General features: G+C 27.9%; 5 protein-coding genes across 7 annotated transcripts; 2 read left to right on the plus strand and 3 right to left on the minus strand.

Annotated features, from left to right (window-relative positions):
* Positions 1-2,244: 2,244 nt before the first annotated feature.
* On the plus strand, positions 2,245-4,901 carry LOC123260633. Its single transcript, XM_044721849.1, has 3 exons — positions 2,245-2,658; positions 3,761-4,257; positions 4,603-4,901. Exons 2-3 carry the CDS (start codon positions 3,816-3,818, stop codon positions 4,809-4,811), a joined length of 651 nt encoding a protein of 216 aa, XP_044577784.1. The 5' UTR covers positions 2,245-2,658; positions 3,761-3,815; the 3' UTR covers positions 4,812-4,901.
* Positions 4,902-4,951: 50 nt separating this feature from the next.
* On the minus strand, positions 4,952-7,438 carry LOC123260632 (probable enoyl-CoA hydratase, mitochondrial). Of its 3 annotated transcripts, none has more exons than XM_044721847.1 (7): positions 7,333-7,438; positions 7,083-7,193; positions 6,700-6,909; positions 6,495-6,619; positions 6,175-6,379; positions 5,410-5,597; positions 4,952-5,319 (listed from the first exon to the last, which is right to left on the minus strand). In XM_044721847.1, the coding sequence occupies exons 2-7, from the start codon at positions 7,168-7,170 to the stop codon at positions 5,254-5,256; spliced, it is 882 nt and encodes a 293-aa protein (XP_044577782.1). In that variant the 5' UTR covers positions 7,171-7,193; positions 7,333-7,438; the 3' UTR covers positions 4,952-5,253. The 3 variants fall into 3 exon arrangements, with proteins under 3 accessions (XP_044577782.1, XP_044577783.1, XP_044577781.1); XM_044721848.1 differs by having other exon boundaries at positions 7,083-7,185; positions 7,331-7,427; XM_044721846.1 differs by lacking the exon at positions 7,333-7,438 and having other exon boundaries at positions 7,083-7,289.
* A 702-nt stretch (positions 7,439-8,140) lies between these two features.
* On the minus strand, positions 8,141-12,882 carry LOC123260630 (protein DDI1 homolog 2). Its single transcript, XM_044721845.1, has 7 exons — positions 12,495-12,882; positions 12,160-12,425; positions 10,510-10,725; positions 10,071-10,325; positions 9,449-9,754; positions 9,238-9,354; positions 8,141-8,398 (listed from the first exon to the last, which is right to left on the minus strand). Exons 2-7 carry the CDS (start codon positions 12,422-12,424, stop codon positions 8,190-8,192), a joined length of 1,368 nt encoding a protein of 455 aa, XP_044577780.1. The 5' UTR covers position 12,425; positions 12,495-12,882; the 3' UTR covers positions 8,141-8,189.
* Positions 12,883-16,323: 3,441 nt separating this feature from the next.
* On the plus strand, positions 16,324-20,391 carry LOC123260397 (N-acetylglucosamine-1-phosphotransferase subunits alpha/beta). The gene is made up of 4 exons (XM_044721476.1): positions 16,324-16,726; positions 16,955-17,379; positions 17,455-17,666; positions 18,702-20,391. The coding sequence occupies exons 1-4, from the start codon at positions 16,574-16,576 to the stop codon at positions 20,258-20,260; spliced, it is 2,349 nt and encodes a 782-aa protein (XP_044577411.1). The 5' UTR covers positions 16,324-16,573; the 3' UTR covers positions 20,261-20,391.
* Positions 20,392-20,449: 58 nt separating this feature from the next.
* Positions 20,450-23,298, minus strand: LOC123260403. Its single transcript, XM_044721486.1, has 4 exons — positions 22,882-23,298; positions 22,531-22,789; positions 21,955-22,454; positions 20,450-20,637 (listed from the first exon to the last, which is right to left on the minus strand). The coding sequence occupies exons 1-4, from the start codon at positions 23,135-23,137 to the stop codon at positions 20,495-20,497; spliced, it is 1,158 nt and encodes a 385-aa protein (XP_044577421.1). The 5' UTR covers positions 23,138-23,298; the 3' UTR covers positions 20,450-20,494.
* Between the last annotated feature and the right edge of the window lie 781 nt (positions 23,299-24,079).

Raw genomic sequence — 24,079 nt, forward strand, 5'->3', positions numbered from 1 at the left:
CTTTTTTTTTCGTTTTATTAAATCAATGTCTATCATACCCTTGTGTACTTCAATAAACCATGAAAAACGAATAATAAAATAAATTTTAATTGTATAATTTACATGAAAATTGTTTAATTTTATTTAACAAACAAATTTATTCCAAAAAATTATTTTTAAAATATTGCATTTTTAGTAGATTTCATAGAAATCTAACTATTGCATTGGTCCTCATGACGGAACTTTTGAAAAATTTTGCTATATTTCCACTCAGCTCGTCAAGCGGATTCAGAAAATGCATATGGTTCAAAAGTTTATCTATGTATGTATTTATATATATATATATATATATATATATATATATATATATAATCGGCATTGTCTCTTCTCTAACTCTCGTAATTCTATACGGATTTCAATAAAACGTAACATACTTATTCTTAGGACGATTTCCGAGGTTAAGTTCTAAGATGAGCCAAATCTGTCGATTAGTTTAGAAGTGAGAGCAATTCAAAAACTTTCAAAAATCGCAAAAAATTTTCACTTTTACCTTATTTCCGTGCAATAACAATGGAACGCGACATCCTATCGGATTTCTGTAAATTGCATTTGAAAGCTTATTTAATAAGCTTCAATTTGTGTACTTATTTATTTCTCCAAATTAAATAGTTTAGGAATAATAGCAATTCAAAAATTTTCAAAAATCGCAAAAATTTTCACTTTTACCGTATTTTGGTGCAATTACAATTGAACGCGATATCTTATCAAAATTCTATAAATGGTATCTGAAAGCTTATTAAATAAGCTTTAATTTGTGTACCTCATTATCAGTCTAGGCCAAAAATCACCTACTTTCTCAGACAGATATAATGAAATTTTACTTTTGCATTCGTTTTGACGTCATTGTTGTTTAATCAGACAGAAATTTATTTTTTTTTTTTTTTTCGTATGCAACCCTAGTAGTATTTTTATTATTCATCATGAAATCTACTTCCATTTCGGCTGCCGAATGGCCTTTTTTTAATTTTTTAAAATTTCTGCATGACAATTTTTTTTCTAATTTTTTTACCATAATCTTTTTGTTAGAAAAATTCTTAAAATTATCAACTATATAAAATTATCTGCTAAATTAATTTTCATTAGTTTACTGGAATTTACTTCAGTCACCTAGAGTAGATTGTAAAATTATTGATGCTCTGTAATAAAAATTTTTTGAATATATTTTTTAATTAAAAAGCTCTGATTACTGTCTATCATAATTAATCCCGGAAAAAAATGAAATATATATCTAAATTTTGGCGAATTTTTGAAGTACGAAGATCTAAGGAGATAAAAAAATGGTTAATTTAGATGAATGTAGATCTACTTTATTTTTTCTCGGGATACTTTATCATCATTAGCTATTTTACTTTTATTCTTCACGGCCTTTTTTTCAAAGGTCATTTTGGATTAAAACCCATTGTGGTTGCTCTCTTGTCATCTAGAGAATACTACTTGATGAATTATTATAAATGCAATTAGCAATTATGATTTACAAGTTTATAATTTAATTATTTAAATACTCCCATTTGGCCCAAGAGTTACAAATGATAAATTTTCTGTAAATTAAAACCAAAATTTCTGTAAAGAATATGATTTTTTTCATATTAAAAAAAACAATTTCAATTAATAAATACAAAAATATTTAATTACAATTTTCGATATTTATCTATAATTTTTATAATCGAAATTGGTGCGAGTTTTTCCGCTGAATTCCCACCCACGCATAATGCCGCACTGAAAAAAATATTCTTGACTGGAGGGTAAAATTTCTTGGCTCAAGAAAATATTAAGGAAGAATGAAAATTTCTTGAAAGAAAATTTCTTCTTGCTTAAAAAATAACTTTTGTCTTCCTTAAAATTTTCTTGGTGCAAAAAGTTTTTTTCCTTGCGGACCAAACTAAACTTGTAGTAAATTGTGGATTTTAGAATCAAAAGGGAAAAAACTTTTAAAATCCTTGAACTTGTTATAATTTCCAACGTCATAAACCGCTATCGGATTTTCATTTTACGTCATTAATTTAACTGCGTCATAAAGTATTAAATACGATGACGTTTTCTATACCTAATTTCCTCTTCATTATCATTATCCAATGAACAATATCATTTTACCCCCTTTGAGCGAAGTTTATTCGCTTGGTTTGAACTATTTTTATAACGCATAAATGCAATAGCGCATGAAATTAAAAAAACCAAGAGTGAACTTTGTCATAAGCATACAAGGAAATTACACGTGTTAGGAAGAGTGTTTAGCACGGAGTCTGCTCATATACTTCCTATCATTTATAACCGGATACTCTCCGGGATTTTCATCATTATCTGCCAAGCAGTCTCACTGCAAGCATTATCACCGTGATTATTATTACTTAAAAAAATATTAAGCTCATTTTGCTTACTGTTAATTATCATCAAGTTATTTAATATCTGCTGCTAATTTCGTATATTTTATTGTCAATTATCGTGCAATATCTGCAAGTTTTTGTATTCTTCATCTATCTTTGGGATTAAGTTAATCAAGTTTTGTTGTCAGAAGAATATTTCAATTAATTTACAAAGTTCCATTTGTAAATTCAATTATATCAGCGCTCTAACTCTATTAAAAGTGGAAACTCATCAAATTCGATTTATATTATTTTTGCAGTAAGTTTTCTTCTTAATATAATTTAATATAATTTTTACATCAATTTACTGTATTTGTAAATACATCTATAATTTTTTTAATAGAACATTGCAAGTATTGATTATTTTTTTTACAAAAATTTATTTATAATCAGATTATCAATATCTTCTTAAAAATATATCATATATTTTATTACAATCATACACTGATAAAAAAAAAATTAACTTGAATCAAAAGTAAAATTTTTGAACTAAGAAAATAATTTTGAAGAAGCTCATTATTTAATTATTAATTTATTAGATTGTGAGATTACATAATCCAAAAATAAAAAAGAAAAACATCATTAGAAATATAAAATATTAGTCTACAAAGACTCTAAATTTTGAAGAAATAAAATAATTAAATATTACTATATTATAGCTTCTAATATTATTATATTATTATCATCATAATAATGGATATTAATCATTGTCTTGAATCAAGACAAAAAATTCTTAAATCAAATAAAATGTACTTAAGCTAAGTGAAATTTCTTAGTTTAATAATTTTTCAACTCAAACCAAGAAGAAGAAATCCTTCAAAATTATTTACTTGATTCAAGTAAATTTTTTTTCTGTGTACAGTAACTAACTAATTTTTAAAAGTTTAAATATAATTATTTAAAGTTAGGTATGAAATTTTGATAATTATTCAATAAAAAGTTCTAATTTGAAACTCTTACTCCGCGAAGAAATTATCTGCGTGACCTATGCAAGTGATATTATTATATAACAATTATTTCTTCTTGCTAGTACCTCTGACCTACACTTGAGTGGCCATCACCTTGCTGATGAGCCGAGTAAATCAGTGTTCTTCTTAAAAGACACGCACATTCCTGTCATTATTATCACAACTCTACAATGAAGGTCATGCATTATCGACCGTTTAGTAAAACTTCTTTAAAATCCATTGACCGCTATGATTGCCGTTCACTGCATATCCTTGACAATAGACTCAATGAACTGTTGCTAATTAATTAAATGATTACGGAAATAATCAACGGCATTTATATATTCTTCTTAAACAATATACTGAAAGCTTAGTAGTTTTATTAAGAAGAAACGAATATTATTTAATTTACAGATATTGATAAAAGTAGCAAAACTGGAAGTGTCAATCAATCATTCGTCCGGTAAAAATGGCGAGGCAATCAATATCGGATCGAAAAATCCCTCATCTGAGGGACATCTTTGGTTTCGACAACAACAACAACAACAACAACAACCAGGTGCAATTGGAAAAACTTGGGAAACTGGAAGAGACGTCATTAAGCAACAATCAGATGAATCAGACGCGGAACCGCGATTACAGCAAAATTCTAACCGAGAGAGACGTAAAGCACTTAGAACAGCACCTGTCGATGAAGAAGACTATCCGTAAGAAGATAATGAGAGACTTGCAACAAGCGTTTGTAGAAGACCCCAACGAATTTAGAGTGGATGATGATATCCCTCTAGAGAAGCTAAAAGCTGAAATTAATTATCGAAGCTTGAGCTTCGGTTTTCCTTCACAAAAACATCGATGCGCGATAGGAAATACTGAAAGTACATTCCTGGAAATGCTTCGTGCCGATGGAGAAGGTATTTTTTTTATAATAATAGTTTTTTATTTTATTTATAAAAAAAAATAATACTTAAGTTAGCCAACATTTTTTAATTTTTTAATTTCTTTTTATTTATTAAATCAGCACAAAAAATATTTAAAAAAAAAAATAAAAAAATATTTTTAAAAAATAAAAATAAAAAAATATTTTTAAAAATTAAAAATAAAAAAAATATTTTTAAAAAATGGCATTTAAAGTTTTTAAAGTTTTTTGCGAATTAATTTTTTTTTGTGATTTTTTTCATTCAAAAAAATTATAAAAATTTTTAGATGGCTAACTTAATTTTCATAAAAAAAATATTCATTAAAATTATTTATTCTAGGATTTGACAAACGTCTAACGAATGGCTATGGCTATGACTCGTCTCGTAGTAGATCTCCAGAAAGAATGCCTTCAATCGTAATAACACATCATTTTGATACAGACGAAGATTCAACTAACTCTTACGATTCATTAGAAACTACGCTCACTCCAAAAGAAAATTCTAAATTTTGGAGACGTTTCACAATTAAGAATCCTGACAAGCGATGAATATCATAACTCGGTTTGTTTTACTAAAAATATTATTTTTAATTTAAATAATATTTATTTAAACAGCTGTATTTGTATTTTATCATGAACACGAGACTTAATTATCGTTACTGTTATCATATAGTTATATATTTTTGTTATTTTAAATTGATAATTAAGTTTTTAATCATATTCGTGTGATTTTACTGATACGAACGAAACTTGTCTGTGATACGCATACTTAATATTATTTATATATATTTAAAAATTTTAAAAAAGATTATTATAAGCTAAAAGTTTAAAAAAAAATTATTGATTCTTCTCATAAATATGAAGGTTTGATGAAGATGAACAAAAAAATTTACTCAATTTAAACTTGTATTTTTTTAAAAAGTTAAAAAATTTCACTGTTACACAACAATCGTATAAAAAATTTTTACTTTCATAGTATATTTATAAAATCTTAATTATTTTTAAATTTCGGTGGACGTTTCTCAATAAATGCTGACATACCCTCTTTTTGATCATCCTAAAAAATGAATTATATAACGTATATAAATTATCCTCGAGTATTTAAGACTATTATGTAAAAAATAAAAAATTTTTAATAAAATATTACCAAAGCAAAAGTCGCTTGGAACATTCTTCTTTCAAAGTTCAGCCCTTCTTGGAGTGACAATTCGAATGCTTTATTAACAGCTTCTTTAGCTAAAGCCACTGATAGTTGTGAATTAGCGGCTATTTTTTCACCTAGTTTAACTGCTTCGTTGATCAATTGATCTGCTGGGAATATTTTGCTGACCAAACCTGAAAAATATTAATTAATAGAGTTTTTTTCATGTATAAATAAAAGATATAGGGTAAAAGACCCCATTAGTGGCGGGGACCCCATTACTGACACTTTCTTTGATTTTAGTACTTATTCAATTAATGAAATATTTAATTTCAATAACGAATATATTATTTTTAATCTTTAAGACATTTAGATCAAAAAAATTTTTTATTTTTATTCCAAATAGAAAATTTTTTCATTGAAAGAAAAAGTGCCACTGATAGGGGTGAAAGGTGCTACTAATGGGGTTTTTTACCTTACACTGAAAGAAGGATTTATTTGTACCAAAAAATATTTGTTAATAGTTAACAAATGATTTATTAGAGACCACTTTTTAGTATTAAACAAATATTTTTTAGTATTTAAAATGATTTGTTTGTATTTAATAAATCTGATATTCATTTATTAAATATTAATAAATCTTTTTAAATACTAAGAAATATTTATTAAGGACTAAAAAGTGTTCTCTAATAAATGATTTGTTAAATATTAACAAATATTTTTAACTATAAACAAATCCTTCTATCAGTGTACATGATGTATATCACCTACCAAATTTCTCAGCTTCTTGGGCAGTTATCTGATTACCAGTCAGAACCATTTCCATGGCTTTACTTTTTCCAATAGCTTTGGTAAGTCTCTGAGTGCCACCAGATCCCGGGATTGTCCCGATGATTATCTCTGGCTGACCGAATTTAGCTTTATCACCAGCATAAATAATATCACACATCATTGCGATTTCACAGCCACCTCCTAACTATTTCATTTTAACATTATTAATTATTAAACTATCTATTCATTACTATATCGACGGTACTTTACCAAAGTACCGTCGATATTCGTCTAATTATTACCAAAAATTAATTACATACAGCATAACCATTAACAGCAGCGATAATCGGCTTTCTGATTTTAGAAATATCGCTCCAGTTTTGTAAGAATGATCCCTTCAAGTTTCCAGCGAATGTATTACTTGCCATCTCCTTAATATCCGCGCCTAAATATTTATATTTATTTATTAATTTATTAATAGTAAATAAAAAGGGAATAATGTTTTTTGTAAAAAAATTTTTTTACCGGCTGCAAATGCTTTTTCACTTCCAGTTAAAACAAGAGCTCCTATTGATTCATCTAAATCAAACTTTTCCATGGCGTCATTCAATTCTGTTATTAATTGCTGGCAAAGAGCATTGAGAGCTTTGGGTCTGTTGAGGGTCACCAGGCCAACATTCTGTTTTTCACCGGCTTTTTCTGCTTTGATGAACTCATATTTGTTCAAAACTGATGCTGGAAAATATTTATAATAATTGTATTAGTTATAAGGTATTGACTGCATTAGAAGTCATTGAACTGTGGATAATTAATTTATTTTCAATCATCAATCCGGCAAGTATTATGTAACAGTATATTTATGAATTAATTATTTATAAATTAATAAAGTAATAATTATTTTTACTCACCAGCATAAAGTTTGGTGGAAGTTGAAAAATTTTGAGTATTTTTTGGCAAACGATTGATAAAATTACGGGAAATAATTCTCATAGCCATGATGATGTGTCGAACCTGTTGTTGGTTGTGAAATAAAAATTCGATATGTGAATTAATATTTATGTATAATAATAATAATTATACATAAATTGCTCTACTGGCAAAAGCGGCCAACATATCTTACTATTATGATAAGAAGTTATCGTCATATAATACTTACTAAATTTTACACTATCGCATACCATTTACGGTTGAATTCGTATTAAATGTTGATAATATAAAAATATAACACTATATTGGTTATATATAAGCTAGATTTACATCATATATTACATAGAAAAATACTTACAGGCTCATATATATGTACATATATGTATACACTATAGCATGAAATGAATATACTTTTATTTAGATAAAAAAAATTGTATTCAAGACTGAAAACTGTTCAACATTACTTATAATATTAAATCATACATAAGTACATGTACATTTTTATTTTTTTTTACTGAATAATATGTATACATATATTTATATATATTTTAGTTGCTTAACAAATATATCTCTAAGTTATTTGAGATGGAAAAGAAAGAAATTAATCATTTTTTAATAATTAGTATCTGATATATTAATGTTATTATTATTAATATTTTATTATTGTTATTATCACATCGAACACGTGATATCAGTCGAGTATATTTATTTGAGCCATTGCGCATTCAAATGTTTAAAAATTCCAAAGTAAAGAAAATGTATTTTTTTGCTCGACGGGCAGAAAGCGTCAACTTTCGGCCCGCTGCGCTAAACAAAGTTGCCCCTTTCTGCCTTCGTCGAGCAAAAAAATAGTATACACTCCACGGGAAGTAAATAAGAAAGCCTCAGATCACATGTTTGTTGATTTCGGCTTCGCCTCAGCCAACAATTACATGTGATCTGAGACATTTCTTACTTTACTTCCCTAGGTGTGTAATATACTATATCATCAAATATACCCTTTCATTTTAATAATGGAAAATTTAATAAAAAAAAATAATTAATTAAATGAAAATTATTTTTTTAATAATATGCTTAAATTATTTGGTTTAAAATTTTAACGATTTTGCGTAGAGTGCTGCAGTGGCTTGCATCTCATCACCATTGAATCTACGTAGCTCGGCGATAACTTGAGCTCGAGGAAATCCAAGAGTTACAATAGCTTTGACATTAGCTTCTGTAAACGGATCACTCACTGTAACTGTTTCTAAATTATCTGATTTCGGTGTGCTAGTTGATGGGTTATTCGAGCTGCTTTCTACAAATAAAATTATTATAAAATAAAATAATTATTTTTTATACATTATATAATTACAGTAGACTTTCGATAACTCGAACTTCAAGAGAAATTATAAAAACTTCAAGTTAACGAGTTTTCGACATAACAAGATGTTCGAAATCTGCAATTAGACCAAAAATTAAGAAAACTCTTGATTTCTGCTGTATCAAGCATATTTGTTTTAAAAAATTATTAATTAATAAGGTAAGTTATATTACATAAAGTCTATTATTTTCTTCTGAAATAAAGAATTATCAGATTTATTATCAATTAATTTCTTGAGCTTAAATTGTGAATCAAATACATTATTATTATTATTATTTATTTATTTAACTGCAAAATTTTTATACCTGATATTTTTTAGTATTGCTGCATTTCTTATAACTTTTAGACCTTAATTTCTTCTTAAAAATATTTATATTCAAGTATTTTCTATTCATAAATAAAATTTTTTATTAATTTGGCGCGCAAACTTTTTTTTTAATAAGAAAATTTTTTAAAAATCTTAAAATTTTCAGTTACTATGTTTTGAAATTGGGCAGCCGTCCTATAGTAATTTAGATTTGATTGCTATAAGTTTGGACAGTTCCGAGAAAAATGTCTTTATAATTTACTAACTTCGATTTATAGAGTTTCACTTTTAAAATTCAAGTTACAGAGTCAAAATAATTCGAGATATCGCGAATTTAAGAGTTTAGCGGAAGGGAATACAAATTTTTTTCGAGTTACTGAGGATTTTGACTTGACAAGGTTCGAGTTATCGAGAATCCACTGTATAATTAAATACATACAGTACTAAAGTCTAAAAACAATTTTACCTTGCTGTTGTCTTAATTTTTTAGCTTCTCTAGCACTGTCCTCTAATACTTTTTGATATTCCTGGTCATCCATTGCATCATTATTACCACTTAATCTTGCACATTCCGGTAAATCACCTGTTAAATGTAGAAAATTAATTACTTGGTCATCTTTATAATTTATAATAGAATAATAATAGTAGTAAGTTATATTTATACAATTTATACAAACCTTCGGCTAAAAATTGTGTTTCTGTTCCAGTCGTGCCAATTTTTAAAATATTTTTCTTAAGATCTATACAACACTGATGCCGTTTAAGCATATCTAAACCAAGAAGCATGTCCATTGGTTGTTCCTCAAGAACACTGAAGGACGTTGTCAAGTGATCGTTTGCTATTTGTATTTGCACCATGTGAATACGTCCAATAATACGTTGAACACCTACACCTTTAGCAACTCCGGCCCACCTTGTGTCAACCAGTCGCATAATATGACATCTTTCAGCACATGCTGCTGACATTATTGTAGTTTGAGCACCTAATTTTTAAAATACATATTATAAGCTTCAGTAATTTACATCTAAATAATATTTGAATATTTATGTGTTTAAAATCATCTGAACGTTTATTACAAAATATACATTTTATAAATACCAAATGTATAAAATTAGAATATACGAATTTTTTTCTTTGTTGTAAAGTATCTGTTTCGAGAAACGAATATCGAACGCGTTTTAGATTTAAAAATAGTTGCGCTAAGAAAAACAACTTGTAGCAAACATGTTCTTGACATACCAGCAACGAAAAATTATTTTTCTCAATGCGTAAATATTAAAAAATAAATAAATTAGTACCTGAGTCGATAAATGCTTTGACTGGAAATCCATTAACTTTACAGTTGATATAAAGCATAACAACTGTTCCAAATGTTTCAGGATTATATTCCATAGCTGCTTCCATATTAGCTTCGATATTTTTTTGTTTTATTTCTTCAGCAATTAATCTTTGAGATTCAGTATCAAATGGATCTGCGTTCATCATTCTTAGTCGTTGTGCTTGACGTTCTTCGCGAATTTTTATTTGTTCTTTTAGTATCGTTGAAAATTTATCTAAAATTAAATTTTTAAATCAATAATAAAAAATGAAGATGATAGAAAAATAGTATACACTCCACGGGAAGTAAATAAGAAAGCCTCAATAAGAAGCCTCGGCCAACAATTACATGTGATCTGAGACATTTCTTACTTTACTTCCCTAGGTGTGTAATATACTAAATTAAAATAAAAAATTTACCAAGATTCCCTGAGAGTAAAGCATTGGCTAATCTAGGATTATTCTGTTTCAATAAAGCCAATTGATCAGGATTTGCTAAAAACATGTCCCTTATCATGGCAGGATCATTTTCATTTCTTGGATTTTGTACTCGAGAAGAATTACCCGATGAATTAGGGCTACTACTCAATGGTGCTCCTGGAACTCGAATTGAGCTAAAGTCCAGAAATGGTACGGCTGAAAAATAATATTTATGTTTATGAAAATTCTAAAATTAATTTTAATTATTTTTTGTAAATAAGAAACTTGTATTTTTACATCACATGAATTTCAGCATTATTATATTATACTAGCTGACCCGGTGAACTTCGTATCAACTACAATATATTTTATTACACCTTTTGATCAGCGATAATCAATCTTTAAACTCTAGTCTACTTCGATAAAGAATAAATACTGGCTGTATGAAGTGCGGTTAGAATTTTGTCAAGTTATTAAATGAAACTCGCTTCTCATTATCGCCTAAAAATCAAGATCCCAAAAAATGAACACAGAATTTATGAAATTTTTTGTTGTTCATATATACAGATTTTGATTTATAGCCAGACTAACGCACAGCACTTCATTTTTATATATATAGATGAAGAAGATAGTATAGTATAACTCTGCAGTATACTTGTACGTATCTTCCTACATATTGAACAATTTTGGTACACTCTTGCAACCTTGAGGCTCAAGCGTAACAATAGCGATTCCGATACAAAATTAACAATTTTAAATTTTTTTGACTGAACTTTCGGGTTTTCCAAAAATTTTTATTTTTCTAAACCATCCCTGAACTATAGCGAACAAAACAAAAAAAATTTTGAAAATCGGTCCAGCTGTTTTTGAGTTTTAGCAAGACTAACGCACAGCAATTTATTTTAATATTTATGATTTTGTTTCAAATGTTTTTTTTTTTTATAAACCATCTTTGAACCAAAACATACAAAAAAAAAAATTATCAAACCAGCGGTCAAACCATATTTGAGTTTTAGCGATACTAACGCGCAGCAATTCATTTTTATAACTATAGATATAGATTTTATATGGTGGTTGAGTATTCTTAAATTTTCTAATTTTCCGCGCAATTTTCTTGATTTTTTCTTTCATAAGAACCTTCTCCTGACAATAACAAACACATCAAAAAGAGAATTAGTGAAATCGGTCCAGCCGTTCACGCGTGATGGTGTGACCAAAGGAAATAGGCATTCATTTTTATATATATAGATTATATTATATTATTTATATAATATAAAATATGTAATATAAATTATATTATAGAAATATAATTATAATTATAAAAATAAAAATATTTATCAAAAAAAAATTTTGAAAATTGGATTTTTGACAGACTTTGAAACAAAAAAGTCCAAACTTCAATTTTTTTTGTCATCTTTTTGATACAAAAAAAGAATTTTTAATACTGCTGAATGTTTTTAGCTAAAAATTTAACTATATACTCTTGAAATATTTATAAATAAATGGTAAAAAGTTCAAAGTTCTATCTCTTTATCAGTTTTTACAAAAATTCCCAAAAAAATGCTCAAAAATCAGGGCTTCAAACCAGAAGACCCCCTTAAAACAAAATTTTTTTGTTATAAATAGATTCAGTAAAAATAACAAATTTACCTCCATTATTACTTGGAGGTTGATTCAATTCAACTCCACTCTGATGCATGTGTTGCAATATTACAGCATCACCATCTCTGATTCCATGTTCTTTTAAAGACTTTTTATCGTCCATAAGAGGCCGTCCATTAAATGCAATAACAGTTTCGAGAGCCGGAACCCCACATTCGACCTCGCAAAACGCTTTGAAATTTTCTAGCTCTAAATCCTCACTTACATCCAGGACAAATATATCGTCACCGAGGGTCATTACTGTTACTTTCATCCTAAAATCATAATAAAAATTATTATTTACTATTATTTATCATTTATATCCAAAAATTTATTTAACTTACTTGATAGCTTTGTAAATATTGCAATAAAACCAGTTTATATCGTTCACTTATATATAATAATAATCACAAAGGCCAAAAGTCCAAATTTATCGTTGTTCAAATTAATATTAATATTATTGTTGTTGTTATTATTAGATTGTATACAAGTTTGTTTATAAATTTACTAACTAGAGTAAAAATTTTAGACCTACTGCTCGCTGAAAATAAAATTGAAAAAAAGAGCTGCCGCTAAATCACGGAGTAATAATAACTTGAACTGAATGATAATGGACTTTTCTTTAGCTGGATCGTTTCTTTTAAACATATAAACAATAACCTCAAAAAAACCAGCTCAGCAAAAAATATAGACACGCAGTAACACGACAGAGACAGTACCTGTTTACCTATATTACGAGATACATCACTTCCACTAGAAAGAAAAGGAAAAACGAAGCAAAGTTATTATTATCATCATTATTATGAAGATGTATATGTTAATACACACTGTTATGTCCTTATGTCCTCCTCCTGGTGGACAACGATAGAAATCTTTATTTAAATTTAAAGTTACCGACGTGGTCTTTGATTCGCCCGGGAATATTGAAATACTCAACTTTATCAACGGGAACTTGTAGGATGAGGAAAATGATATAATAGTATATTACACACCTAGGGAAGTAAAGTAAGAAATGTCTCAGATCACATGTAATTGTTGGCCGAGGCGAAGCCGAGGTCAACAAACCTGTGATCTGAGGCTTTCTTATTTACTTCCCGAGGAGTGTATACTATTTCTTTGTCCGACGAAGGCGGAAAGCGGCAACTTAGTTTAGCGCAGCGGGACGAAAGTTGCCACTTTCCACCAGGGCAAAAAATGAATATAAATTAAATATAGTATATTGTGTAACATGGGACGAAAGTACTACTTTCTGTCCCGGGTATGTAATTGCCACCCTCGCCTTCGGCTCGGGTGGCAAATACCCGGGACGGAAATGTAGTACTTTTCGTCCCATGTTGCACATACTATATTTTTTATCCTGCCAGGCCCAAAATTCGTAAAAAAGTTTAATGGAACTCAGCGATTTGTGCACGGGATCTACGGGCGAAGCCCCGGCGGGCGGTTGGGGCGGAGCCCCCCCCCCACCTCAAAAATACTTATTTTAAATTATATTATATTTTATAATTTTTATATTTTCGTTGGAAAAAACAAAATACAATTATTTATCAACAGTTCGAAAAGTTTATTAGAAAATCACATTTTCTATTTAAATAACATTATTAACTTTATCATTATTTTAAATTATATAATTTTTTATCGCTGGATTTCGCTGCGACCAAATTGTTTGTTATATCTTGGGCTTCAGCTTGAATGTAGTCAGTACCCTCTTCGTCATTGTCACTCATCGCTGACGTTTCAGATGAGCTCATCTTAGTTTTTTCAATTGTTTTATAACTATTTAACTTTTTAAATTATTAACTAAATCACGTAAATTATATCACAATTGATGTGTTATTATTGCCGAGATATTGCACTAATGGCGTCATGACAGCTGTTCTGAAGCTTGATGCGTGTGAGTACTGACGCGCATAGTATCGCACATGCGCACTAATGGGTAAACCGAGGATAGAAAGTATCACTTTGATCTCACATAGAATGGATAGAATCCGAATTTTGGGCCTAGGCAGGATAAAAAATAATTGAACGGAATTAAGTTAACTGAATCGAAGTATATATTCAAAAGACTTTACACAAAATTAGAAACGAGGTGATAAGTCTGAGCTCGAATTAATAGTATATTACACACCTAGGGAAGTAATGTAAGAAATGTCTCAGATCACATGTAATTGTCGGCCGAGGCGAAGCCGAGGTCAACAAACATGTGATCTGAGGCTTTCTTATTTACTTCCCGTGGAGTGTATACTATTTTTTTGCTCGACGAAGGCGGAAAGCGGCAACTTAGTGTAGCGCAGCGGGACGAAAGTTGCCACTTTCCGCCCGGAGGGCAAAAAATACTATTCTGATTCTTCACTAGAATTTACTAAGTCCGACTCGCAGCAGTAGAAGTGGCGGGGGCGGCTCTCCCTACCATCCGAGTATTCCGCCGTACTGGCCTTTTGGCAACGTTGATTGGTCCTTCTCCTTCCTTCTGGGTCCTAGCTGTACTCCTACTCAGGTACTTGTCCTTTCCAGCCGTTGTTGAACTACCTGGACTCGCCAGCAGGGTTTGTCCAAAGTTTCATCATCCCTGGGAATTTACAGAATTTACCGGACTGAGTGGTTGAACTGGACTCGTCATAAATGAGGGTCACTAATCGGCTCAGACTATCTTCTCTTATTTTTTTTATACAATATTTTATATTCCTTAAGGGATGAAAATATATTTTCTAATATTTCTATAATTACTTATGTCGAGAGCAATTAGGTAGTAAATTTATATATTTATTGCTTAATCCTCTTTTCTATTTTATTATTCCTAGTCTATTGTGCTGAATTTTCGGGGAGTAAAAATACAGTCAACGCTCTCTGTATATGACTCGCCCGTACAGGACCATTCTCTGTATTTGACTCGTCCTTGTTCATAAGAACTGTGTAAAATCGTCAAATACAGAGGAAGAATGTGGTCAAATACAGAGAGCGTTGACTGTACATTTTAACAATAACCTTTTTTACTAATAACTATAGGTCTAGACCTAAGTTGTGGGGTTTTCCCAAAAGTTTTATTATAATTGTAAAAATAAATTTAATGTTGAGTTTCGCGCTATCAAAGGGGTATCATTAGTGCTCGCATGGCGGCGCCAGTCGTGATTCAACTAAACCGTGATATATGACATCACAACACACGTACTTACTGTATATTATGCTGTCATTCTTATTTATGGGGTAAAAGTAACAGAAATCTGATTTTTTTCAATTCTTTATAAATAAATTGAATGAAAATTAATTTAGCAGATATTTGATAATTTTAAGAATTTTTTTAACATATAAATTATGGCAAAAAAAAAGTAGAAAAAAAAATTGACATGTAGAAATTAAAAAAAATAAAAATTTAATTTTTTTTAAATAATTTTTTTGAAAAATTATATTTGCTAAAAAAAATGAAAAAATAGACTTTAATGTCATATAAATTGACTGTCAATTGATACAAAAAATTACAGATGAAGAATTTTAAATAATTTTCATGTGGATATTTTATTATTTTTTTCTTGTAATATATTATTTATTCAAAAATATTTAATTTTTATTAAATATCTGATTTTTTAATATTAAAGTTAGCTGTCACTTGACCAATTTTTTTTTAATTTTATTTAATAATTAAATGAATTCTAATAAATTATTTAAAATAATTGCATTTTTAATTTTTTAAAATTTCTATGTCAATTTTTTTTTTCTTATTTTTTTGCCATAATTTATTTGTTAACAAAAGTTCTAAAAATTATTAAATATCTGCTAAATAAATTTTCATGATTTTTTAATGAAAATTAATTCAGAAAATATTTAATAATTTTTCTAATAATATTGCATAAAAAAAAATAAGAAAAAAATTGACATTTGGAAAATTTAATAAATTAAAAATGCAATTTTTTAAAAATAATTTTTCGGAACAAATTTTTTTATTAAATAAAATTAAAAAATAATTAAGTGACAGCTAACTTTAAGCTCTTAATATCATGATTTTTTAGTATTTCTTTCTTTGTCACTTGTCATATTTTAATAAATAATAATAAAGAATAATAATAATAAATAATAATAATAAAGAAGAAAAATGGAGAAGCGTCAACGGAGATAGTTTCTCTCTCTGTTTAGCGTTGACGGCGATTGACGCGCCACTAATATAATGTTACTTTTGTATTTAATTATTTTACAGTACATACTATATATATGTTGTGTTTAAAGTATGTAAGAATATCAGTTTACTTATACTTATACTTAAAAATTTAAATCTTGAATTAAAAATCTTAATAAAGTAGAAAGAAGATAAGTAATAATAATTTATATCAATGCTGCTCTCCGAAAATTACTAATGTTTACATAACAATTATTTCACACCGCTGGAAGATACTTGTCCAATGGAGTTTTATATTAACAACAATAATTATTTGCGATGCAAATCGCAGCAAAATTAATAATCGGTATAATGAGTACATGGAAGCTGATACAACGACGTTGTTACGATCTTCTTTCACATAAATCGTCATTACTTATTATTCTTATTGCATTTACATGCATATTTGTTGGTACTGTACACTTTGGAGAGGTTAGAATTAATTAGTATTTATTTATTTTTTATTTTTTTAATTTGCTTAATTTATTAAATTATAACTAAAAAATATTTTTAAAAAATTGCACTTATAGTTTTTGAAGTTTTTAACAAATGAAAAAAATTTTTTTTTATTTTTTTATAGTAATTCTTTAATAAAAAAAATCAAAAAATTTTTTAGATGGCTAACTTTATTTTCATGCAATGTGATGATAATTTTTTCAGGTATGGCTTGCTTGGAGTAAAGAAAAATATCAAGCCGTATTCCACTCGTTCAATGACAATATCATCGGCACTTCGTTTCAAAATAAACTGTGCCAGCATGTGCCTATTGATGTAGTTTATACGTGGGTGAATGGTAGCGATCCAGCGTTTATTCAAGATTTACATAAATATATACCAGTTCCTAATGACATTAACGCAGCTGTGTCGAGATTTAATGATAAAGATGAGTTGAGGTACTCGTTGCGATCGCTAGAAATGTATGCACCATGGGTTAGACATGTTTATATTATTACTAATGGCCAAATACCCAATTGGCTGGATATGGATAATGAGAGAATGACACTTATTAGTCATCATGATATTTTTCCTAATAAAAATCATCTACCGACTTTTTCAAGTCCAGCTATTGAAAGTCATATCCATAGGTAATAAATTAATCAATTTTTTACACAGTAATAATAGATAAATAAATAAATAAATAATGTTGTTTTGTGTTGTAGAATACCAGGAATATCTGATAAATTTTTATATTTTAACGATGATGTTTTCCTGGGTACGGAAGTCTGGCCTGAAGATTTTATCACGCAAACTGGCGGGCAAAAAGTTTATTTGGCTTGGTGGATACCGGACTGCTCCGATATTTGTCCTTGGGCTTGGGTTGGAGATGGCTCTTGTGATCCTGCTTGTAATACAACAGTTTGTGAATTTGATGGTGAGATAATCTATATTATTAAGAGAATAAGAAAAATTTTATGTCCAGGATAGTCATATGATAAAATCGGTTTTTTGATTTAAATTTGTCTTGATTTAAATTTGTGCTTTTTCAAGGTTTTATATGATTCTCACTGATAGTCAATTTATTATAACAAGTATTTAGGCTGCATTCGAAAAATGCTCTAACTCTAGATACATAATTAAAAAATGACACTCATCAAGACCTTTCATTTGAGTACCCACATCAATTTTTCATATATTTTATATATTTATATATTTCACAAATGCCATATATATATATAGAATATATAGAAATTGCCATGTGGGTACTTAAATGAAAGGTCTCGATGAGTGTAATATCGGGATGAGTTTATATCTTTAAAAATGTCAATAATTAAGAAATGATCTTGTGAAATCTTGACATTTTTAAAGATATAAGCTCATCCTGACATTACACTGATCAAGACCTTTCATTTGAATACCCACATCAATTTTTCATATATTTCATTTATTTATATATTTCAAAAATACCATAAATATAGAATATATAGAAATTGCCATGTGGGTACTTAAATGAAAGGTTTCGATGAGTGTAACATCGGGATGAGCTTATATCTTTAAAAATGTCAATAGTACACAAGATATTTGTTAAAACGTCCTGTACTTTCTTAACTATTGACGTTTTTAAAGATATAAGCTCATCCTGATATTACACTCATCAAGAGCTTTCATTTGAGTACCCATATCAATTTTTCATATATTTTATATATTTACATATATGAATATATGAAAAATATATCAAAATGCATATGGGTACTCAAATGAAAGCTCTTGATGAGTGTAACATCGGGATGAGTTATATATTTAAAAACGTCAATATTTAAGAAAACACAGTGGAATTTAACAAAAGTCATTATTTAATAAAGCAAAATTTTATTTATTTACACATAGTGACTGCAAGGTTGCTAGTTTAATTTAATTAATTATTTTTTATATTATTGTATTTTAATTATTTTTTTAATTGTGTTAAAAGGTGGAGATTGTAATACAACGCCCATACCAACAGACAGTGAAGTGATGGAAGAAGACGGTGACTATCCGTATAAGCTTCTTCAAATGAATCAAGAAAAAGAAACAGCAAAATTTTTTGATTCATTAAAGCAAAAAAATCAAAATATAAATTCTTCAGTTACAACTCGTCCTTCTGTTACGACTATTCCGTCGTCATTACCTTCTTTTAATTCATTTTCAACGTCCGATCCTTTGAACGTTAATGAAAATTCACTGGATGATATAATTAAATTACTGAAGGATAAACATAATCATATAAATAATACTCAAGATAATGAATTAATACTTTCGAAAAATAGTTTTAGAATAAACAGAACTGCCGACCAAAATGGAGATAAAAAAAGAAAAAAATTATCTACGTCCACTGAAATAATAGGATTTAAGTACGAGTTTGCTCATCCGATGAGTCGCCGTAAGCAGCAAAATCGAAATGATGATATTATAAATCTTGTACATATAAGTGATCCTGAAAAATCAGACAATATTAATAATAACAATAATAATGACAATGACAATAATAATAAATATCCAAGTCACTTAAAACGTAAAATTCGTCGACTGGATACTTATGCAGAGTCATTATTATACGTTAATAGAATTTATAACGCAGCCTATGGGTTTCAGCGACGTCGCGTGCCAGCTCACATGCCACATTTATTAGACAAAAAAATAATAGAGGACATGCATGATAAATTTAAATTTGAATTCGATAAAACTTCGTCTCATCGCGTAAGAAATTCTCAAGATATGCAATTTGCATTTTCATATTTTTATTATCTTATCAGTGAAAAACAACAGTCAACTGCTGGTGAAATATTTGATAGATTTGATACTGATAAATCGGGTACATGGTCTGATCGTGAAATAAGAACTCTTTTATCACGAATAAATCCACTTCCGTTGGATTATAGTCTTGTGATAGATTTTGAAAATGCAATTACTAATTGCTCACGTCGTATTAAATTAACTAATAGTAAAAATATAGAGCCACCATCGGGTGAACGTTATCTTGATTCTATTCTGCCTACTGTGACTAAAGAATTAATAATAAAATGTGACGCAATAGCCAATAAAATTAAGTCACAGTTTGGTGAAAAAAATCGTTACCAACATGAAATTTTAAAAGCCGGAAGAAATGAAATCTTTGAGATGTTAACGAGCAATGTGTCCCAGACAGTACAATTGCTCGATGAAATACGACGAGAGCCAAAGAAATTTATTTGTCTAAATGATGATATGGATCCCTCGCGAAAATCAGAGAACGATATTATCCGAGCTTTACTTAATGATTTTTACCGTTCTCTATACCCACTTAAGAGCAATTTCGAATTACCAGCTCAGTATAGAAATAGATTTTCTCACCGAAATGAATTATACGAGTGGCGAGCTAGTCGAGCGAGAGCTAGGAATATTTTACTTTTACTTATATCATTACTGATGTTTATTACGATTTATCATTTATTTTACAATCAAATCCGACGATTTTTACGCAACAGATCTCTTCCGGCTTTTCTTGTGTAATTTATTAAATATCTGTGATTTTATTAAGTGTAACACTTGTACTATTTTATCAATCATTCTAGTCAACTATTATATATTTTTTTATCTGACTTATCATTTTTTTAATCATCACATTAACTCATTTTTATTACTATTAATTTATTGTTATATTAATTAAGAATTCTACAATAAACTATACAATAAATCGTGAATAATTTATGGAATTGTTGGTTTTTAATTATAACAGTGATTTAATTATATTTTTTGATGATCTAATGGAGGACACTGGAAATGGCGCAAATTTCTTGGTCCAACCATTCCTCCTTGGACTGTTGAGCATTCAGCCATCCACTTACCGACTCTGGTTACTTCACTGGATGATAACTTTGGACCAATTCCTAAAAGAAACAATTCAAAAGAATAATTCAATTTTTTAACTTCCCGCTAAGAAAATTGAAAATTTTCCAACACATTTTACAACAAAGGGAAGTTATTAATTTCGGTCCAATTTTCGAAAGTGAGAGTTTTCATCGGATCTCCACGAATTTGAGTTTTTTAAAAATAAATTTGAAATTATTAGAAACTCTAATAGAATTAGAGAAATAGAAATTTAATAGTTTAATTACTAATATTATTTAATATAATAACTTTATTATTATTATTTTTATAATAATAACTAAATTAAACTATAGTTTTTAATAGTTTCTAAAAACTATTTCTAAATTTAACACGAATTTAAGGTCTAAGGAAGTATGTGTGTGAATAAATTTTTGTCGTACGATTTCTTAAAAACGAATCAACCGATTGAATTTTACGACTCAAAAGGGTTTTTCAAAACTTATATCTGATTAGATTTGAGAGTTAATCCATCGAGCCATTCCGAAAAAATAAAAAAAATAAAAATTGAATTTTTGTTTTTTTAAAATAACTTTAAAGAATGCAGAAAAATCATAATAAAACCATGTATACATTTTTTGAGCTTAAAAAACTGCGTCGAATGCATTTTTGAAAATTAAAATCGAACGACGCATTCAAAAGTTATAGTTGTTTAATAAATATATTTTGATATTGACATTTTTGGAAGACCAGCAGATAAAATAAAAAGTGAAGCAAAAAAGGTGATTTTAAAATAATAAAATTCCAGGTTTACAAATAGTGATTATAAACTATCAGTTATATATTCTATCAATTAGTGATTATCAATTATCAATTACTAAAAATTTTTTTTTTCTTGTTTTGCTTTTCTCTTTTTTCAAATTAAAAAAAAAAAAACTTTTTTTTTTTTTTAATTTCTTAGGGCCAGTTTTTCAACCCCGGGCTTAAGTATTTTATCATTGTGAATATATCTATATATCTATATTATATATAGATATATTCACAATGATAAAATACTTAAACCCGAGGTTGAAAAGCTGGCCCTTAAATTTTTTAAACCTATCTTCTCTTTACAGATGCTATTTATTGTATAAAATCATTACTAAACATTCTACACATGAAAATGTAATATATTGTTGTGAATTGCTTAGGGCTTTTTTTTACAAATAAATAAATGAATAAATATTTTGAGCTCGAAGAGCTCAAAACGTAAAAAACGTTGCTTTGAGTTTTTAAAAAGCTCAAATATTAATCGAAAAACACATTTTAAGGCGCTTCAAATTCAAACTTAGCGGGAAGTTCTAGATTTTTTTTATAAAAATGAATAAAAAAATACGTACCTGGAATCATTGGATAGTGTGAAATCCAATTGGAGTTTATTTTACACTTGTTTTTAATTCTAGCTGATTTTGTTTTTTCTAAGCCTATGCTATCATCGCTAGCTAATGATCTATTGTCAGAGTCTTTGGTCATCTTAGCAGACTTAACATTTTGATGTCCATCAGCATTCGATGTCAATAAATTATCTACATTGACGCTTAATATTTTTTTCTCTTCACTCTGTGTTTTATGATCTTTATCAAGTACATCAATTATTTCTTCACTGTCGCGTGAAAGTTGATTATAATTATTAGAAAATTGTTTCTCAAAGACCGGTTGTTCTTCAGTAGCTTCTGAACCTTCAACTGATGGATGTTTTGTTGAATCTTGGGTAGAATTTACTTCATCGGATTTTAATTCAGAAGTACTTTGACATTCTGATGATTCAAAAATTACAAATTCAGACAGGTCTTGATTAGGTTCTCTTTCTTCACCGCCGCAATTTAATCCAGCTAAATATCTGTTAATTATTTTTAATTGTTAAAAACAAAAATATATAAATTTTATAAAATAATATAAATTAAAAAAATTCTTACTCGTAGATCTCCATAAATAAATTTACTGGAATCATTGATGATCCACCATCGGGTTCCATTGTAAATAACTCACAAATAATTAGCATTGTGTCAAAAAGACTGGAACCTAATAGACCAGCAGCAATTGCCAAAAATTTTTTTATTTGACATTTTCGACGAAATTTACCGACAATCATTATTAAATTTAAATCTGTAATTTCTAAACACAAGTCGGTCCATCGTTTCAAAATAACTTCAACTGGTACCGTTTTATTGTAATCTTTGATAAAAAAAAAAAATTAAATTTTTTTAAATTAAACTAATACATTTAAAAGAAATAATATTTTATAAACTGACAGTGTTTATAATTACCACCAAGTTGTCGTACAAGCACCTTTAGCAAACCGAATGTTAGACAAGATCCACTAGCAGCTGTCTCAAGAGGATATTCAAGTCGAGTTTTGCTCGGTGGTTCAGATCCTTCAGCTAACGCATTAAAATAAGCCGTTGACCATTTCAAGAGATCATACGGCTGTGTTCTAATCGCTGCTTTGCAGAATTGTTTTAAAATCACCGGTAATTTTGGAGGAACGCTTATAGAACTTGTTCCTCTTTCCTCATTTATCATTTTAATAATAATGGTAAAAATCAATTGTTGAAAAAGTATATAAAAAAAACAAACAATTTAGTTGAACTAGTTTTCTAACTGATGTTATTCTTTGTTTTGATAGCTAGCTGTTGTCTTGACGACCATTCAATAATGGTAATAATAATGGTATGCCATACTTTAACTTTAGTAATCAATTACTTATTACCTTAAAAAATAATAGATTGATTTTTTAATTTCATAAAATATTTAATTAATTTTTATTATTTAACATTTCTTACCATTTTTTAAAACTATTAAAATGTCTATAGGATTAATTCAATGAAACTGAATTTAGCAGACTTCTGACGATTTTTTTGACTTTTCTTACAAATTAATTCAAAAAAAAATATATTTTTTAAATTTTCACTTGTAATTTTTTTTAATTTCTAAATGTAGAATTTTTTTATTAAAATTTTAATGAAAATTAATTTAGCAGATATTTTATCATTTTAAGAATTTTTTTAACAAATAAATCATGGCAAAAAAAAAAGTAGAAAAAAAAATTGATGCAGAAATTTTAAAAAATTAAAAATGCAATTTTTTATAAATAATTTTTCGAGAAAATTTTTTTGTTAGTGATACTAAAATTACCAGAAATTTGAAAATTTCTGATTTTTTTAATCAATAAAAATTTTAAGTAAAAAAATATTTTTAAAAAATTGCACTTAAAATTTTTCAAATTTTCTAAATATTAAATTTTTTCTTTTAATCTTTTTTTTAAATAATTTTTTTTTATCAATAAAAAAATTCTAAAAATTTTTTGTGTCGGCTAATTTAATTTTCATTTTTTGTTAAATAAAATTAAAAAATGATCAAGTGACTGCTAACTTTAATGCCATAAAATTTTATCATAACAATTTTGTTATAAAAATCCAAAAAATTAACAGATTTTTATTAATTTCAGTATCATTGAATGAAGGC

The sequence above is a fragment of the Cotesia glomerata genome, linkage group LG3, assembly GCF_020080835.1.
Source record: "Cotesia glomerata isolate CgM1 linkage group LG3, MPM_Cglom_v2.3, whole genome shotgun sequence".
NCBI classification, from domain to species: Eukaryota; Metazoa; Arthropoda; class Insecta; order Hymenoptera; family Braconidae; genus Cotesia; species Cotesia glomerata.

Bases quoted from the DNA above. Each gene is read 5' to 3' on its own strand.
- LOC123260633 (XM_044721849.1), top strand. From the start codon at position 3,816: ATGGCGAGGCAATCAATATCGGATCGAAAAATCCCTCATCTGAGGGAC. The intron at 4,258-4,602 runs GTATTTTTTTTA...TATTTATTCTAG, and splicing joins GCTTCGTGCCGATGGAGAAG to GATTTGACAAACGTCTAACG.
- LOC123260632 (XM_044721847.1), bottom strand. From the start codon at position 7,170: ATGGCTATGAGAATTATTTCCCGTAATTTTATCAATCGTTTGCCAAAA. The intron at 6,620-6,699 runs GTAAAAAAATTT...ATAAATATTTAG, and splicing joins TGAAAAAGCATTTGCAGCCG to GCGCGGATATTAAGGAGATG. The intron at 5,598-6,174 runs GTAGGTGATATA...AATATTTTTCAG, and splicing joins CCAAGAAGCTGAGAAATTTG to GTTTGGTCAGCAAAATATTC.
- LOC123260630 (XM_044721845.1), bottom strand. From the start codon at position 12,424: ATGAAAGTAACAGTAATGACCCTCGGTGACGATATATTTGTCCTGGAT. The intron at 10,726-12,159 runs GTAAATTTGTTA...ATTATTTTTCAG, and splicing joins ACCTCCAAGTAATAATGGAG to CCGTACCATTTCTGGACTTT. The intron at 8,399-9,237 runs GTAAAATTGTTT...TTTTATTTGTAG, and splicing joins AAAATTAAGACAACAGCAAG to AAAGCAGCTCGAATAACCCA.
- LOC123260397 (XM_044721476.1), top strand. From the start codon at position 16,574: ATGCAAATCGCAGCAAAATTAATAATCGGTATAATGAGTACATGGAAG. The intron at 17,380-17,454 runs GTAATAAATTAA...TTTGTGTTGTAG, and splicing joins ATTGAAAGTCATATCCATAG to AATACCAGGAATATCTGATA. The intron at 17,667-18,701 runs GTGAGATAATCT...TTGTGTTAAAAG, and splicing joins AACAGTTTGTGAATTTGATG to GTGGAGATTGTAATACAACG.
- LOC123260403 (XM_044721486.1), bottom strand. From the start codon at position 23,137: ATGATAAATGAGGAAAGAGGAACAAGTTCTATAAGCGTTCCTCCAAAA. The intron at 22,790-22,881 runs GTAATTATAAAC...TTTTTATCAAAG, and splicing joins GCTTGTACGACAACTTGGTG to ATTACAATAAAACGGTACCA. The intron at 20,638-21,954 runs GTACGTATTTTT...TGTTTCTTTTAG, and splicing joins ACACTATCCAATGATTCCAG to GAATTGGTCCAAAGTTATCA.